Source organism: Sinohyriopsis cumingii, chromosome 15 (genome assembly GCF_028554795.1).
Source record: "Sinohyriopsis cumingii isolate HCF-2022 chromosome 15, ASM2855479v2, whole genome shotgun sequence".
In the NCBI taxonomy this organism is placed as follows: domain Eukaryota; kingdom Metazoa; phylum Mollusca; class Bivalvia; order Unionida; family Unionidae; genus Sinohyriopsis; species Sinohyriopsis cumingii.
Genome location: NC_142975.1, coordinates 145,676,760 through 145,692,071, shown reverse-complemented (window position 1 = coordinate 145,692,071; position 15,312 = coordinate 145,676,760). Strand labels below are relative to the sequence as shown.

General features: G+C 37.1%; 1 protein-coding gene across 2 annotated transcripts in view; it reads right to left on the bottom strand.

Annotated features, from left to right (window-relative positions):
- The window catches only part of LOC149782999 (casein kinase II subunit alpha), a 79,162-nt gene extending 68,501 nt beyond the window's left edge, over positions 1-10,661 (bottom strand). For both annotated transcript variants that reach the window (XM_089934561.1, XM_089934562.1), the window contains exon 1: positions 10,131-10,661. In XM_089934561.1, coding sequence (XP_089790687.1) covers positions 10,131-10,225 — 95 coding nt within the window. In that variant the 5' untranslated portion in view covers positions 10,226-10,661. The remainder of the gene's footprint in view (positions 1-10,130) is intronic.
- Positions 10,662-15,312: the final 4,651 nt, after the last annotated feature.

Below are 15,312 nucleotides of genomic sequence, written 5' to 3'. Positions count from 1 at the left end.
AACGACTTCTTTCCTCATCACCCTTTTCCCCCCATGAGAGAAGGTACAATCAGATGGTTCCACCATATATCTGAATCAATGCAGAGTGCTTTCATGAGTGACCATAATTCAGATTGGGTCATTCATGCCCATATGTTTACAAATCTGTAGCCCATGTACTGATGATTTTCACTTTGGCATTAGGTTGATACAAAGTTGCCAATCCTACTGTCGGCATATCTGGTCGCACTGGTGACAATGATACAAAACCAGAACTTTGCAAAGTGGATACAAGAACTGTAAGAGGCAGATGCCTATGCTGGTCAAGTGTGAAATTCAGTTCACTTGATGCGAGTTCTCAAAATAAGTTTTTCAACATTTATTCTTACGTGTGAACAAAGCTAACACAAGTGCAGGTCAATCAGTTTTGTTTTCTTTGAGAACCAGGTTTTAATTTCCTACACTCTAAAAACCTAAACAGTAGCCCACATGCAGGTTTGTTTTCTCTGACATTGCTTTAATTCTGCCAAACTAGTGACAATAATCAATGCACTTGAAGATACATGTTGGTAAAGAGATACATGACATTGAGAGCTTAGTGGAACATAAATACAAATTTAAGTAAAAATCTTCAATTAATCTTTTAGACTATTACAAATAACACAAAATATAAAACAAATCTGCAGTAAGCTGAGGCCAAAATGCATTCCCCCCCCACTTAGCACCAACTTTTATTAAGAAAAGGCAATTAAAAAAAACAACAGAAGGAATTTTTTATTTCAATATGCAAGTTATAACTTATTTTGCAAGGTGTTATTCTTCTATGAGAGAAAATAAAGTGAGTGAGAGACAGAGATTAGTGCTGGAATCAATTTCCCAATTATTATTCATTTCAGCAATAAATTTAATTCAGTTCAGTTTGGAAAAATTTATTAAAATGTAACTTTTAATGGCTGGGGCTGTTAAATATATTCCAAGATGGATGGCTGCACCTAATATAACTGACACCGATCGCAAGCCAAAATCAACACCCAACTCTTGATGATAATTCTTGACAATACCAATGTTGACAATGCTTACAGCCTTGATTTTCAGTGCAGATATACAAAGTTAAATATCTATCTGGGAAAGATCATTTAATTTTCTGATTAGGGGTGCAGGGAGTGAGAGGGAAGGGCTGAGATTTCTATTATATCCATCAAAAAAGTTTTGCAGAGAAAAAATATTTTGTGATGATGGAAATCCTAGTCATCTTTCCTCAAAAATAATGTGGCCAGTCCCTTACTTTTACAGTCATACAGTAGGCACTTTTGTTATCACAATCCAGCTGGCACAAAGTTGTGTATATTCAACTTGGTGAACACACATAACAGTTGACAATGTATTCCAACATTACTGCTTAAGGACCTATTAAATATACTCCCTGCCTCTAGCAAATCCAACACTTACCTCCATGATGAAGGGTTTATAGCAACAAAAACGTTACGTAGATTGCTTAACAACATTCCACAGAAATCTGAGACACAATATCTGCTATATACTGCATCAGTTCTGATTAAACAAGAGCCCTTCGAAGGGTCTGATGATCGAGTGGCCAAATACAAGTTTCCAGGAATCTATTCCTTCCATCTGCTTAATATTAAAACCATATTCCTGAGAAAACTGAACCTGACATATTTTGCAAGAAAACTATTTTCTTTTGTTCAAGTTAACAATTTCACCAGATGTATAGTTGTGTATGTGTAGTACAACATTCATTATCATGACCTTAGTCCTTGAACATATTATGATGGAAAGAGGATCAGTGAACTACTCTATCACATCAATGGACACCATCATGTCAATATCAAGCTATAACCAAATGCTAAATTTGCTAACATCTTTTCATTCAGGACGCAATAGACATCACAAGGTCTATTGGTCAAACCCCCATGTTGATATGAGCATGGATTTAGATAACAAATTTTGTATGATGGCAACTATGAAGGCCATATTAGGTTTTTGACATCGAATATTCTCTATTTGGACCAAATCTAGATAGGGATGAAGCCCATGCTGATGCAACAAATTTTTAAGACAGCCATCATCATAATGGATGTGAATTCCTCACAGTTTCAATTTTAACCAACTAAAACCCATAAGAGGGTCTTTCACTGAAACTCCCATGTCAACAGAACCATTCATTCAGTATCAGTAGTAACAATAGAGGTCTTGCTAGGATTTTAAACCTAACAGCCCAGGACTCCCCTCCACACTTTGCTCAGATATGAACATCAGCAATGGAAGGGTAGCTACATAGCAGATTACTGCACCTGGCAGGCACATTTTGTGCACTGCCACCAGAGGGGACTGTTAGATATTGTCAATTGACACTTGAATAGCCAATGCATTATTGTATGGCACTTCATACATTGAATGTTATTCAGTGCTAAAAAAAACATTTTATTTAGACACATACCCAGGGTTGACGAATTTTTAAAACAAATCACAATCCTGGAATACAATTACCACATGCCCAAAATTACCCCTTTTTTATACTATTATTTGTCACACACTTGTGATTGCTGCATCTCAAATATGAAAAGATATTAAACAAAATTTTGTTGAACTGACTTGTTTATTTATCAAAATCTTCGATGTAAAGCAAGGTTTTCCTCCATGTACTGAGGTCAGCCATTGTCTAATTCGTCTTTGACCTACTTACTGGGTCAGTATTGTTTATGTTCATTAGCATCTGAAGTGTGCCTTGCTGTATACAGTTGCCCTTTACACTTTTGATGCCTCATAATACGTTTCACTAGTGTTCCATTACACTAGTGAAAGCATGCACAAGGGACAGTTTTGTTATTATTCAATAAACTTGAAACATCTTGAAGTTAAACACTGCAACAGCAGCTAAACAAGACCAAAGAAAATTCAAAATACTTTAAGTGTTCTGCTGAAACAAAATTTTGGTGGCCTTTCCTTTTTATCACACTTCCACCAAAGGATGAGCAAAACTGTAATCAAAGAACCTTCACGATGGACCACTTTTGATCCCATTATTATATAAAATACTGGTAAAAATCATCTTGCATCTGGCTTATACTCTCCAGGTTACAACAATCAATTAATCATATGGCGTACTTAGTGGGCATCTCACTTGGAATACAGAATTCTTTAACTCCTGTATCGATATGGAGAAAATATTGATACCCTGATTAATTATTTTCACCCCCAATACTTAATACAGCTGATACATTGCTTACCTTTGCTGGCATTAGAAACATTTGGATCTTCATATTTATTTGTTATTGCTAATTGTTTATCTCAATTTAGATCATCTTTATTAGTTTGGTGCTGTATCACAAAGAGTTTTGAACCTTTGCAACAAAAACTTGTATTTTAAAAATGTCAACACAGGAGTCCAGGGGTCTCAGACAAAAATCATGCGTACTTGTATACCGATTTTTTTCTCTGGGATGCAGAAAATCACTTATACAGGAGTCCTCCGTAAGTATGCATTTGCCAGATGGCAAATACAAGGGCTTGTCAGTCCTGCTTCAACCATCTGCTCAGTGGGAAAATGTGTTGATCAATTCATCATTTTAGCTGTGCTGGTATTTACAATGAGAAAATGCAGTGGCTGAAAGACCCCCAGATGTACATGTTGTCACTGTAAGAGTACATTTGAAGAACAAGACCCAATAGCTTGGAGGCAAGTTCAAAGACATTACTTGCTGCAGAGTGGTGGGAAAATGTGCTGCTATTTACAATAAATGAATTCTGAGACAGAAAGACCCAGTGATGTATTTGTGTATAAAAGTACATCAAAATGAACTACTTCAGCTGTCATTATTGTGTTCATTTTTAAGTGTAGCCGAATAGTAGTGTAGTTCGTATGACCTCAAAATTATGACTTGTTGGACAAAATGCTGTTTGCAAATTAGATAAGTATTTTGGGGTTAAACAGCATATAGATGGAGATTGTAATGAGAATCAGCAGGGTGCCAGAAGCTGCCATAACTGATATTTCACATGGAACACTATGTGTGATGCTAAGCGTAGAATTTGGAACAAGACCTTTCCTTGGCCTGACATAATTCACTTTCACACAAATTGGCAAACAAGAGTTATATGTCAGTGGTGTAAGAAAGTTGGAAAATTAAACTCAATGGCAACCACTGGTTCTACTCATCTGGAAATTTTGCCACTTAGGTATGCCCAATATGCTTCTGGCAGGGGACTGCAACTTTTGCTGGTTGGACTCCTGATTTTCCCAAAATAGTAGTCCTGGACTCCAAGTTTTAAAATCCTAGAAAGACCCCTGAGTACTTTTAAAATGTCTTCAATTCTTTTCTGAACATCCAGCATATGTGCTTAATATAAGTGGTAATCAGTTCAAGTGCATAGTATCAGACAAGTATATTCACTTTGATTTTTACTGGTTCTTTTTGCATTTTATTAAACTGTTACTGGGTAATTTTGCCGTTTGCTGAAGACTGAAGGAAAATATCAAAGGCAGATTCAACAGTCCACTGTCAGATGCTAATGTTTCTTGAAAAGGAGATGTACAATGGATTTCAGACTTTAATTACTTGTGTCTATTACTTATTTTATATATTCATATGCTAATGTTGAAATAAGGTCAGTTTTGAGACAAAATGTGTTTGTTGATTATTAATTTCCTGTGTAATTTCTGAAAACATTACATTCCAGATATCAAAATGGAACATAATAAGTCCACACACACAAAAAAAATCAAAAGAACTTTTTTATTTATCATTTCAAGTAAATAAAACTATGGATATTTCGTACAAACTTATATTTATTGAGATTTCGGGCCTGTAAAAACTATCTTGCTAGCTGGAAAAATAATGTTAAAAAATATAATTTTTATCACATCACTGTTACATGTGATGTCTGTCTCATCAGTTATGTGATGTTCACTGACTTTTGAAGTTGTCCTGTTCACAATACTTTCTGTAAATTAAATAGTAAGATGTGCGATGTTGAGTCATTTTATGTTGTGTTTGACTAAAGAAAACTTTGATATATTCAACATTTGTCAAATTTACAGGCAAACCCTCCTTGTCGGTCCACTTTAAACATTATGCAAGTAAAATTGAGCTTTCTATTTTTACCAAAATTCCAAACAGTTGCTAACAACATTCAGTTTGCACATGGCACATAAGCAGTCCAGTTGTCAACCAATCAGAGGTCGTTTATAGTTGATCAGGATGCTTGCTGAGGATGTCTGTAAGGATGCCTTGTGACTCTAATGGGGATCGGTTAAGTGATGTGATATGTGACAAAGTAAGAGAATTCTTCAAACGGGTAGCAAATAGTCTAATATAAACTGTTCATCTTAAATTATAAATACACAATGACCATTACAATAAAAGAATTCAGTGCGGAACCACCAGTATTTTCTCTGGTTGTTTATTACTGACATCATGTAACATTTACAGAACAGAAGTCTTTGTTCATATTACATTTGTGCATAAACAGCTGTAATGTTAAGAAAAATTCTATACCAATTTATCCCATTGACATCATCAGATCAATTATAAATTATATTGGTATGTTTATGCAAACTCTACTTTGGTCGGCCTTAACCAAAAACACTAAGATTCTCATGTTAAATTATTTTCTAAATAAGCCTTACTATACCTGATTTGGACAGTCTACAAAATATTTATCAATGCATGCCATATTTACTACAAAATGTATGTTTCAAATAAGGATGCAATGTCCTTGTACATCCACACTAGCCAAGGTTCCAGTATCAGGTCTCGAAAATGCTTAATCATGTGTATTCAGATGCAAATTTTTCATCTGTGACGCTGAAAATCACTTATGCAGAAGTCCTCTGTGAATGCACGCAATAGGAGGCGGCAAATGTAAAGCCTTGCCAGTCCTGCTTCAACCACCTGCTGAGTGTGAAAGTGTTGATGAATTATCATTTTAGCTGTGCTGGTATTTACAATGATAGAATTCATTGGCTGAAAGGCCCCCATATGTACATGTTGTCATTATAAGAGTACATCAAAGAAACACGACGCAATAGCTGAGCAGCTCGACCAAAATGTAGGTCTCCACATTTTTTCTGACATTACTAATAATGTTAGAAATATAAGTGGAGACCTACTTTTTGGTCTACTGGGCAGCAAGTTCAAGGAATCTGACTAGCAGCTGAACGGTGGAAAAATATGCTGATATTAACAGTGACTGAGCTCAGAGGCAGAGAGACCCAGAGATGTACATGTGGTCATTATAAGACAACATCAGATGAACAAATTTAGCTTTCATTGTGTTCATTTACTAGTGTAGCAGAATAAGCAGTGTGTGTGACCTCGAAATCAAGACACGTCGCGACTTAAGACAAAATGCCATTTGCAAATTTGGATACATATTTGGGGTTAAACGGCAAGTTGATGAAGATTGTAATGAGATTCAAAAGAGTGCTAAGTTGCTAGAACTGATAGCTCGGATGTAACAGTAGCCAAGTGTACGAAACTGGGTGATGTCTGGCTTAGAGTTTGGAATAAGAACTTTCCTTGGATTGACAAAATTCAGTCTTACTTTAAAGGACAGAAAAGAGCGGCATGTAAGTGATGAAAAGAGTTTGTGTGTGCGATTTGGATTTTTTACGTAGCTTTAACAATTTTTCAGTCATATCACTACGATGTCTGCAATGTGGCAATTTATAGTGATGACTAGCACTGGGACATCATGCCGCAGACATGTAGCATGATATCCCACCCAGCCACATCCGGACACCAGGATGACTGGCCCTAACACTAACCTCTCAATGCTGAGTGCCAAGCGAGGCAGCTGTTAGTACCATTTTTATAAGTCTTTGGTATGACTTGGCTGGGGATCGAACCTACAACTTCCTGCATCCAAGGCAGACGCTCTAAAACTAGGCCACCAGAGCGGTAGTGGTGTAAAGAGTTTGGAAAATTAAACTCAATGACAACCACTGGTCTTCTTCATCTGGACATTTAGTCACTTCAGGCATGCCCCACTATGCTTATGGGACTCTTATTTTTACCAAAATAAGAGACCTGCACTCATAGTTTTAAAATCATAGTGAGAACTCTGAATATTTTAACCCTATCTACACCTTGGTGGATCAAACAGGTATTTCTGTGCTTTGGGTCTGTGAATTTCATTTAATGGGGTGGGAAACCACCACATCCAATCAAGATTAAGTTGTTCAAATTTGAGCACTGTTCCTATATGATCAACACAAGGGGAGCACACAAACTGAATGAACTCATAAATAAGTACTTTTCCACTGCATACTATGTTTATAAAAAAAAAATTTCACTCAAATCCACTGTAAAGGTTTCTCTCTGGTACATAGTCATTCTTTTGATGTTAAACTTATAAAGCATCCTTTTGAAGTCAACTGTCTATGCCATTTTCAATCCACTGTACAATGCACTGGGGTTAGATGCTATTGGTTTGCTGGTATAGTTGACTAAAGGATGCAACTTATGAAATCCAATAGCCATCATGTGACAGGGCACTAAAATATCTGTTTGATCCTCCAAAGTGTAGAAAGGGTTAACATATCAGAACCTTGGCTTGCGAAGATGATCCATGGCACATGAGCAAACGAGGCTAAAATGTAGGAGTTTAGTTCCTTTAATGTGTCTTACAACCCGAAAGAAAATATCAAGTGAAGATAAATGCTATTTTACACACATTTCATCAATGAAATGCAGCAAAAGGGCAGGTTATGAACTGCTATAGGTTGGGTCGGCATGACATCACAAGCATAGCGACCTACTTTCCGCCATATTGCGGAGGTGAAAACAATTGCTTAGTAACAGTACAGTAGTGTTAGTTATGTTCGATATGCAAATCATTTTAGTTTACCTGTATTTTGTTTATTATTTCTGTTTTCTGTTCAGAAGTGATGCATAGTCTTCCGTAAAAGCAGGATATAAAACCACGAATGTGTCTGTTGAATATTGTTAAAGACGTAATATATTTTAGGTTGATAAGGGTGATAGTGGTGTGTACGTGCACAGGAGTCTGACTTTTTATCAACAAAGTACGGCGAAATCTCTGACAACATGAAATCATCTTGTCGGTAATATAAATGAACACAAAAAGTGCAAGCGTGACCAACACAACCCTCCGCTCGATTTGACTTTTCTCACACGTCTTTTATCGCTTCAGAAACGCAAGAAAACTGAAAAACTACACATATACATTCAAAAGACAGTGACATACGCATAACTCTCGGACTATCATGTCATGAATCCAATCCACCGAATTAACCTTTATTTTGACCATTACGGTCACAAACCCTTTCTGTTAGAATCCATTGTGTCTGATTGATTTTCTAGAGGTTGCCACCTGGTAAAATTATCTGTTGTTTGTACTGATATTTTTTTCATAACAGAAAATAATAGTGGAGAAGAAAATATGTTACTTATATGAGAGATGTACTATTTATGATGATGATGCTGATGATGAAAATGATTGAGAGAAGGGAAAAAAAAAACAATATGAAAGGAGAATATATTACCGATAAGATAAGCTGATTTCATGTCAGTGATTTACCGTACTTTATTGATAAAACGTCAGACTCCTGTGGTACGTGTCACGTACATGTGTAAACGACAATATTCGCCAATTAGTGTCAAGGCAGTTTGAAGGCTGTTTGTTATATAGTTTGTGTATTGTACACTTTTCATTTATAAAATGAATATAAATGCAAGGTTCATAAGATCAGTTGGCCATTCTTGCAATGTCTTACATTTATAAAGAGACGTTGGATAGCGATGCCAATGCATGATATTTACATAAACTTAAAAGTTGTGGACATTAATGATTTTAAATTTTCAGCAAATATTTGGGTAAATTACCCAACAAAATGGCCTGAAGTGATTTTGCCTGATATCTGCAACTATCTTACAGATACACCTGGTAAGTTTGTTTTCTAACAAAATATTTTGTTGAAGTAAATTGAACACCTTTTTCTCAAACCTATTTTTCTTTAATTAAACTATATCAAAATCTGAAATTTTCAGTCGGTATTACTTGTGATCGTAATTATTTTTGAAAGTTCTCATTAATTTATATTTTTCCATAATTATTATTCTTTATTTGTCCTATTAAATCTTAGGCATATTTTAAAATGTTGTACAAATGTCACCCAGTCCTTATAACAATGGCGGTCGTTTTCACCTCGGCGGTCGTAACTATGCACTGAAAATGCCCAGATGTGAAAAAGTGCCCGGATTCCTGACCCAACCTATAAACAGAATTACCAATGTACACTGCCATATTGCATATGGTCAAACAACCGGAGTGTACACAATGTGATGGTTATGCTGATCCATACCTTGTACACCATGAACAATGATGCTCTGCTCACATCAATGAGTACAAAAACTAAGGAGATTTCAACAAGAGAACATCATCTTCAGTTAGCTCAACTTAATGAAACTTTTTAACTAGGCTACAATGTTTGTCCGATTGGTTTAAGACACTAGCCATGTGGGGCTATATTTAATCATGAGGTCAATGCACATGGCATAACATCAGCCTAATTCATAGCCTGCCCCATTCTAGTATAAAAAATAAGAGGATATTTACTTCAGTATATGTTTGGAACATATTCAAACTTTTGACAGTATGCTGAAAAAAAGCACTGGGTGTGAATCACACCAGCCTGCTCTACTGACACATATTTGCACATAAGTAGTGGTACTAACATTAGTACAAGTCCAAACTGCACACGCATAATCTACAACAGATCTAACCAAACCTCTGAAAACCAATACTTATTTTGCAAGCATGATGACAAGTTACGCCTTAATAGGCCTAAATACACATTGCTTTGGTGCATACATTATTGAATTTTATGATACCATTTGGGATCACAAGACCGTGACCCCTAAATATGTTAATGTTGGCATATATCCATGTCCTTGAGTCTAATTTTGAAATATGATAATGCACTGGTCTTTCTGAGATCCATGATAGGACACCACACTTCTCACACATAGTAAAAGCTAATATCAGACTGTAAATATTAAATGTTCATAGAAAATGTGGCACATCCTACTTTGAAGGTCTAAATAGTGACCGCATTGTTTAAAAACTGTATTAATGATATGCTTTCAAAATGAAATGTGTGTTCTTACCCCCATTCTACCACATGTGATTCATAGTCCCAGTATTCCCTAGGTCTATGGGTGTTAACATCGGCGTACACCCGTGCACGGCTTTGTGCGGGCATATTGGACAATCTTGATTTCTGGACGGCGTGACCGGCAATTATGCAGGTCAAGATATTACAAGCTTTGTATAATCTGCGATACAATTTTGACTATTTAATAGGTTTAACACACTGCATAAAATGACTAAATTGCGGTACAGGCAAACGTATATACAAAGCAATATTCACTAATATTCATTCCCTTACGTCACGAGTCAGAACAATATGTCCGACAATGAGAAAACGCAGGCACATATTTTCATAATTAGAACAATTTTTCTGGTTTCACTGAGCAGAATCTTGCTTTAAATGGCCTGGAAGTTGAAGCTTATAGCAGAAATCTTGGAAAAAGTTGAATTCAACACCGTCTAATATGCCACACAAAAGAACGGCATCATGGTTTTCACTTCATTCCCAGTGATGTTTTACACAAAATGGCGACCAATGGTTTCATACTCGGAAGCCTTCGGAAATATACGATATCTGCAAGTTGCGGTGGCCCGCGAAGATGAGAACGAGGCTATTTAGTGTTTGTAAGATACTTCACGTGGTGAGCTTTTTCGTTCGTCAAGAAAGATCTATAAGATATTTAGGCCTAGAAAGTCACAAAAATCTGTAGATGTATTTCTAGATTTCACACCATTACATTATATGCATTTGGAGTTGTAGTTGGTTGCATACACTTTGCAATTATTGGTTTCGGCATTCAAAATCTGTCTTTTATTCAGTTACTCTCATAGTTATTATTCCTTTGACATTTTTGGGGGGTACTTTTTAAGTTTATATAAACTATCAGCCATTGATATGGTATTGGTTTATTCTTATCTATTACATAGTAGAATATATTTGAGGACTGGTTTTTTATCTGTAATATTGTAATAGCCAGCTACAAAGCCTATTCTCTCCAATGAAATTCATAATCTGAAAAATAAATAAATTTATTTATAATATTGTCCTTTCAGAGTAATGTCATTATGCTTTTGCACTAACGCTACTGGAAATGGGAAGTGGCAGGCTTCCATTTAGGTAACTGGAAAAGAAGAATCTTTAGACAATTGAAAAGTTCTAGTAAAATAAATACCGCCTGCTTTTCTGTAATTTTGTATCATTTTCACAGTTGAAATTTTCAATGCAGGATGATATTTTATATTTTATATATGTTTATGTGTTCACAGATGCCTGTGCGTATGTTCCAGGCTTGATAATTTGATTGATAAAATCACTTAATTATTACTGTCAGGCCAGATTTTTTTATCTCATCTTGTATATACTGTCTATATTGTACATAACACATAGAAGGCCTCAAATCAGATTAGTTCTGAAACTAATTAAGTTACCTTCTCTAATTTGGCTAATGTGGGTATGTGAGAAAGCTTGCCAGTAGCTTCTCGTGGGTCGGTGGTTCTTCCTGGGGTTTTCCTGGGTTCTTCCTCCACCATTAATACTGGCCGCCATGCATAGCCTATCGTATGCTGAAAAATGGCGTTAAGCCCCACAACAACAACAACAACAACCTTCTTTAAAAAAAGTTTGTATTATTAGTAGTGAAGTGGGGTACCCTAGGGACAATGGGACTTACCATTAAAAACAGGGTCCCGGCACTCTGGGGACTATGTAAATTTAACATGGGGAAAACTGGCCCGGCACTCTGGGGACAATGGGAATTTAACATGGGAATATAGTTTGGGCCTGTATAGGGACAATGGGAATTGAACATGGGAATATAGTGTGGGCCTATCAAGGGACAAGGGGAAATGGAACAGGGTCGGGACCCTATTTTAATAAGGTCCCGACCTGATGGGTCTATGGAAATGGAACAGACGAAAATTGAAACAGGGAAGGGTCTCTATATTTTTTAAAAAAAATAAAAAAAATAAAAAAGGGGTAGGCAATGAAAGTCAAGGTCTTTTCGAGAGATTGGAGTGGCCCTGACAAGGGCCTTTGGGTTTCTTCTTCTTCTTCTAACTCCTCCACTTCTTCCACCAAGTTGTCATTTTTTCCATTATTCCTTTCTTCGTCCTCTTTTCAGTTTCTATTATCCAGTCAGGATGACCCATCGCTCTGAATTTCTGTTGGATCTTCATCCAGTTGTTATTCAATCTTTCAAACTCTAATTTCTTCTTCTTATTCTCTTCTTCCTTTCTCTCTTTGCTCCATTTTTCTTTTATCTTCATCACTTCTACATTCATTACCTCTCTAATTAGTTCTTCTGCTTTTATCAACTGGTTAAAAACCCCACTTTAAGTACCACCAGTCAGTCCAATAAAAGCTATTTTCTAGGAAGCTCCTGACTTCTGTGACATGATCCAAGGCTTCCTTTAAAGTACCTACTCTCACGTAAGGTGGGTCAATGAATCCTCTGATTCTTTCTACTTCTTCCTCGATCATTCCCCCTATTAGATCTTTTGCTACTCCAAGACTCTTCACGTTGTTCAGGCTACCTTCAAATCTTCCTTCCTTATTCAATCTTTCTACTACATAAGTCCCATGATCCAAAAATAGCTATGTCTCAAATCGTTAAATAATTTTGTCACCTCCATCTTCTTTGTTTATTCCTTATAATGGTGCGAACGATTTTGTTCTTGTTGAGTTGGATTATAGTGGTGTGAGTAGTGAATGGGGCCACTTTAGCCTCAATGGGACTTAGCATTAAAAACACCCCCTGGGCCACTATAGCCTCAATGGAAATTTAACATGGAGAAAAACCCTGGGCCACTATAGCCTCAAGCGAATTTAACATGGGAAAAAGTCTTAGGCTACTCTAGCCTCAAGGGGAATTGAACATGGAAAAAAGTCTTGGGCCACTATAGCCTCAAGGGGAATTGAACATGGGGAATAAAGTCTGGGTCTATTTAGGGACAAGGGGAATTGAACATGGGATTTTTTTTTTAAGTTTAAAATTTTTTTTTTAAATTAAAATTTAAATTTAAAAAAAGGGGTAGGCAATTGAAAGTCATTCTCTTTTCGAGAAATTGGGTGGCCCTGACCAGGGCCTTTGGGTTTATGTTAATGTATCCATTAACATAAAGGGCATCTACGGCATCTTCTTGTCCTCAAGCTGCGTCTTACTCGAGGGCCATAAATCAGTGTCCTCTTGAGGCAACCTTGTCTCTCCACGTACACTCTTCGTATCCACAGACTGGTGTCTGACTTGTCGACAACGGTCCACTTGGACCCGACATACATGAGCATGTCCGTCCTAAACATCATGGAAGACACAAGGGTGGATGATTCGACTGTGGTCCACATCTTGAAGCGACGAGAACAGGTGAATCAATGCAGTGAACTGCGCTTATTTATAGGTAGAGGAAGGATTGAAACGGATTGAGTTCATTCACCAATCCAAACACGCGTTACAAAATTCAGTCAGCCCGCATCCAATCCGAAGAGAGCTGTCTGTGACGTCACGTGGTCTATATAGATTCGCTAGCGCTTGTGTGCAGTCAGTCTATGCGACAGTGATTCAACATGACGGAAACTCAGAAAACGATCCATTGGGGTGCACCAGCAGGGGAGACTGCCCAAGGGAACACGGACTTACTTTCAGAAGACGTACATTGGGATTTTGTGGATTTTCTTACCTCGCAAGAATTTGTTCCGGAACCTTCGTTACCTTCTTCATTACCGCAAGTGGAGAATTTTAGACAGAGACAGAAAGAAGAATTGGAGAAATGTATACAACGACAAAAGGAAGCGGAACAAGCTTTTCTCCCACAGCAGCAGCAAGAAGAAGAGGTAAGAAAAAAACAACAGCAACAACAGCAAGAAGAAGTAGCAGCAAAGAAACAAGGGTGTGAAAATCAAACGGTCACGGTACTGTTGGACATTTTAGCGGAGTTAAGAAGTCTGAAACAAATGTATCAGACTTCTTTATTACGACCGAAGAGAATACGACCTTCCCGAGCTAAACACGTTAACCCTGTGACTAAGCCTACCGTACCACCCTTAGTGATTTCAACCCAATCATCATCATCAACATTACGCAGTCCAGAAGTAGGCCTTGGCCGTGGCAAAGGCTTAAGGCAGTTAAAGTTGATTGCTTGAACTCACCCCTACACCTAAATAAAAAGGCCCTTTTCAGGGCCACCCATATTTCTCGAAAAGAAATACAATTTCAATTTGCCAATAACTCAAAAAAAAAACAGCCCATTTTACCCTATAGTACGTGTCTTTGTATGAGTGCGTGAGTGTAGCTTCTTATTTTAAAATCAAAACTCAAAGACACTTACCTTATATCATTAATTTATTCTTTAATGCATTGTTACAATCCAATTCACAATTCACAACACAACACTTTAATAAAAAGTTCATAGACTTCTTCTGTTTCTTTGTTTACTCTCTCTGTTTTTTGAATTTCTTCACCGTCACAGTCTTTTCCTCCTCCTCTTCCTCCTCACTTTCTTCCCTTCTTCTTTTCTTCTCCTGTTTCTTTTTCTTCACCTGTCTGCTTTCTTCCTCTGAAAAATCCCTCTCTTCTTCCGAAGAATCCCTCTCTTCTTCTGAAGAATCCCTTTTTTCTTCTGACTCTTTTAGTTTCTTTTTTGGGCAATCTGGAGACCAATGTCCTTTTTCTTTACAATAATAACAGGTATCTTTACTTTTGTCTTTTTTAGCCCCTGTTTTTGTTCTTTCTTGACGGTCTGGACACTCTGAAGACCAATGCCCTTTCTTCTGACAGATATAGTAAGTATCTTCACTTTTATCTCGAAAGGAAGGAGAGTAGTCCGTAGGCTGGTCTGAAGAGAATTTTCTAATGACCCCTCGCAAAGCTCTGACGAAATGTTCGATTTGGCTAGTCTCTTCCATCGTTGTGCTCGGCTTGAGAGTGAAATGAATAGTGAAAGGACAAGACACACACCCTTTTATATACGCCGGTCTGCCATGACTATAAATTAGTCTATGGTGTTTAAACTTGAGTCATTTGACCTTTTGCACTCAAGATGAAACGATCCATTCATTCGAGAAGAAAGATGAAGAAGAAAGTAAGAGGCAGAAACGTGATCTATCGCCTCGTACCAGAGCTGAAATCTTGGCACAAATTCATGCCAGTGATTTTGAAGAGGACATGAGTGAACCAGAATCCGAACCCTCTAAACAAAGTTCACCAC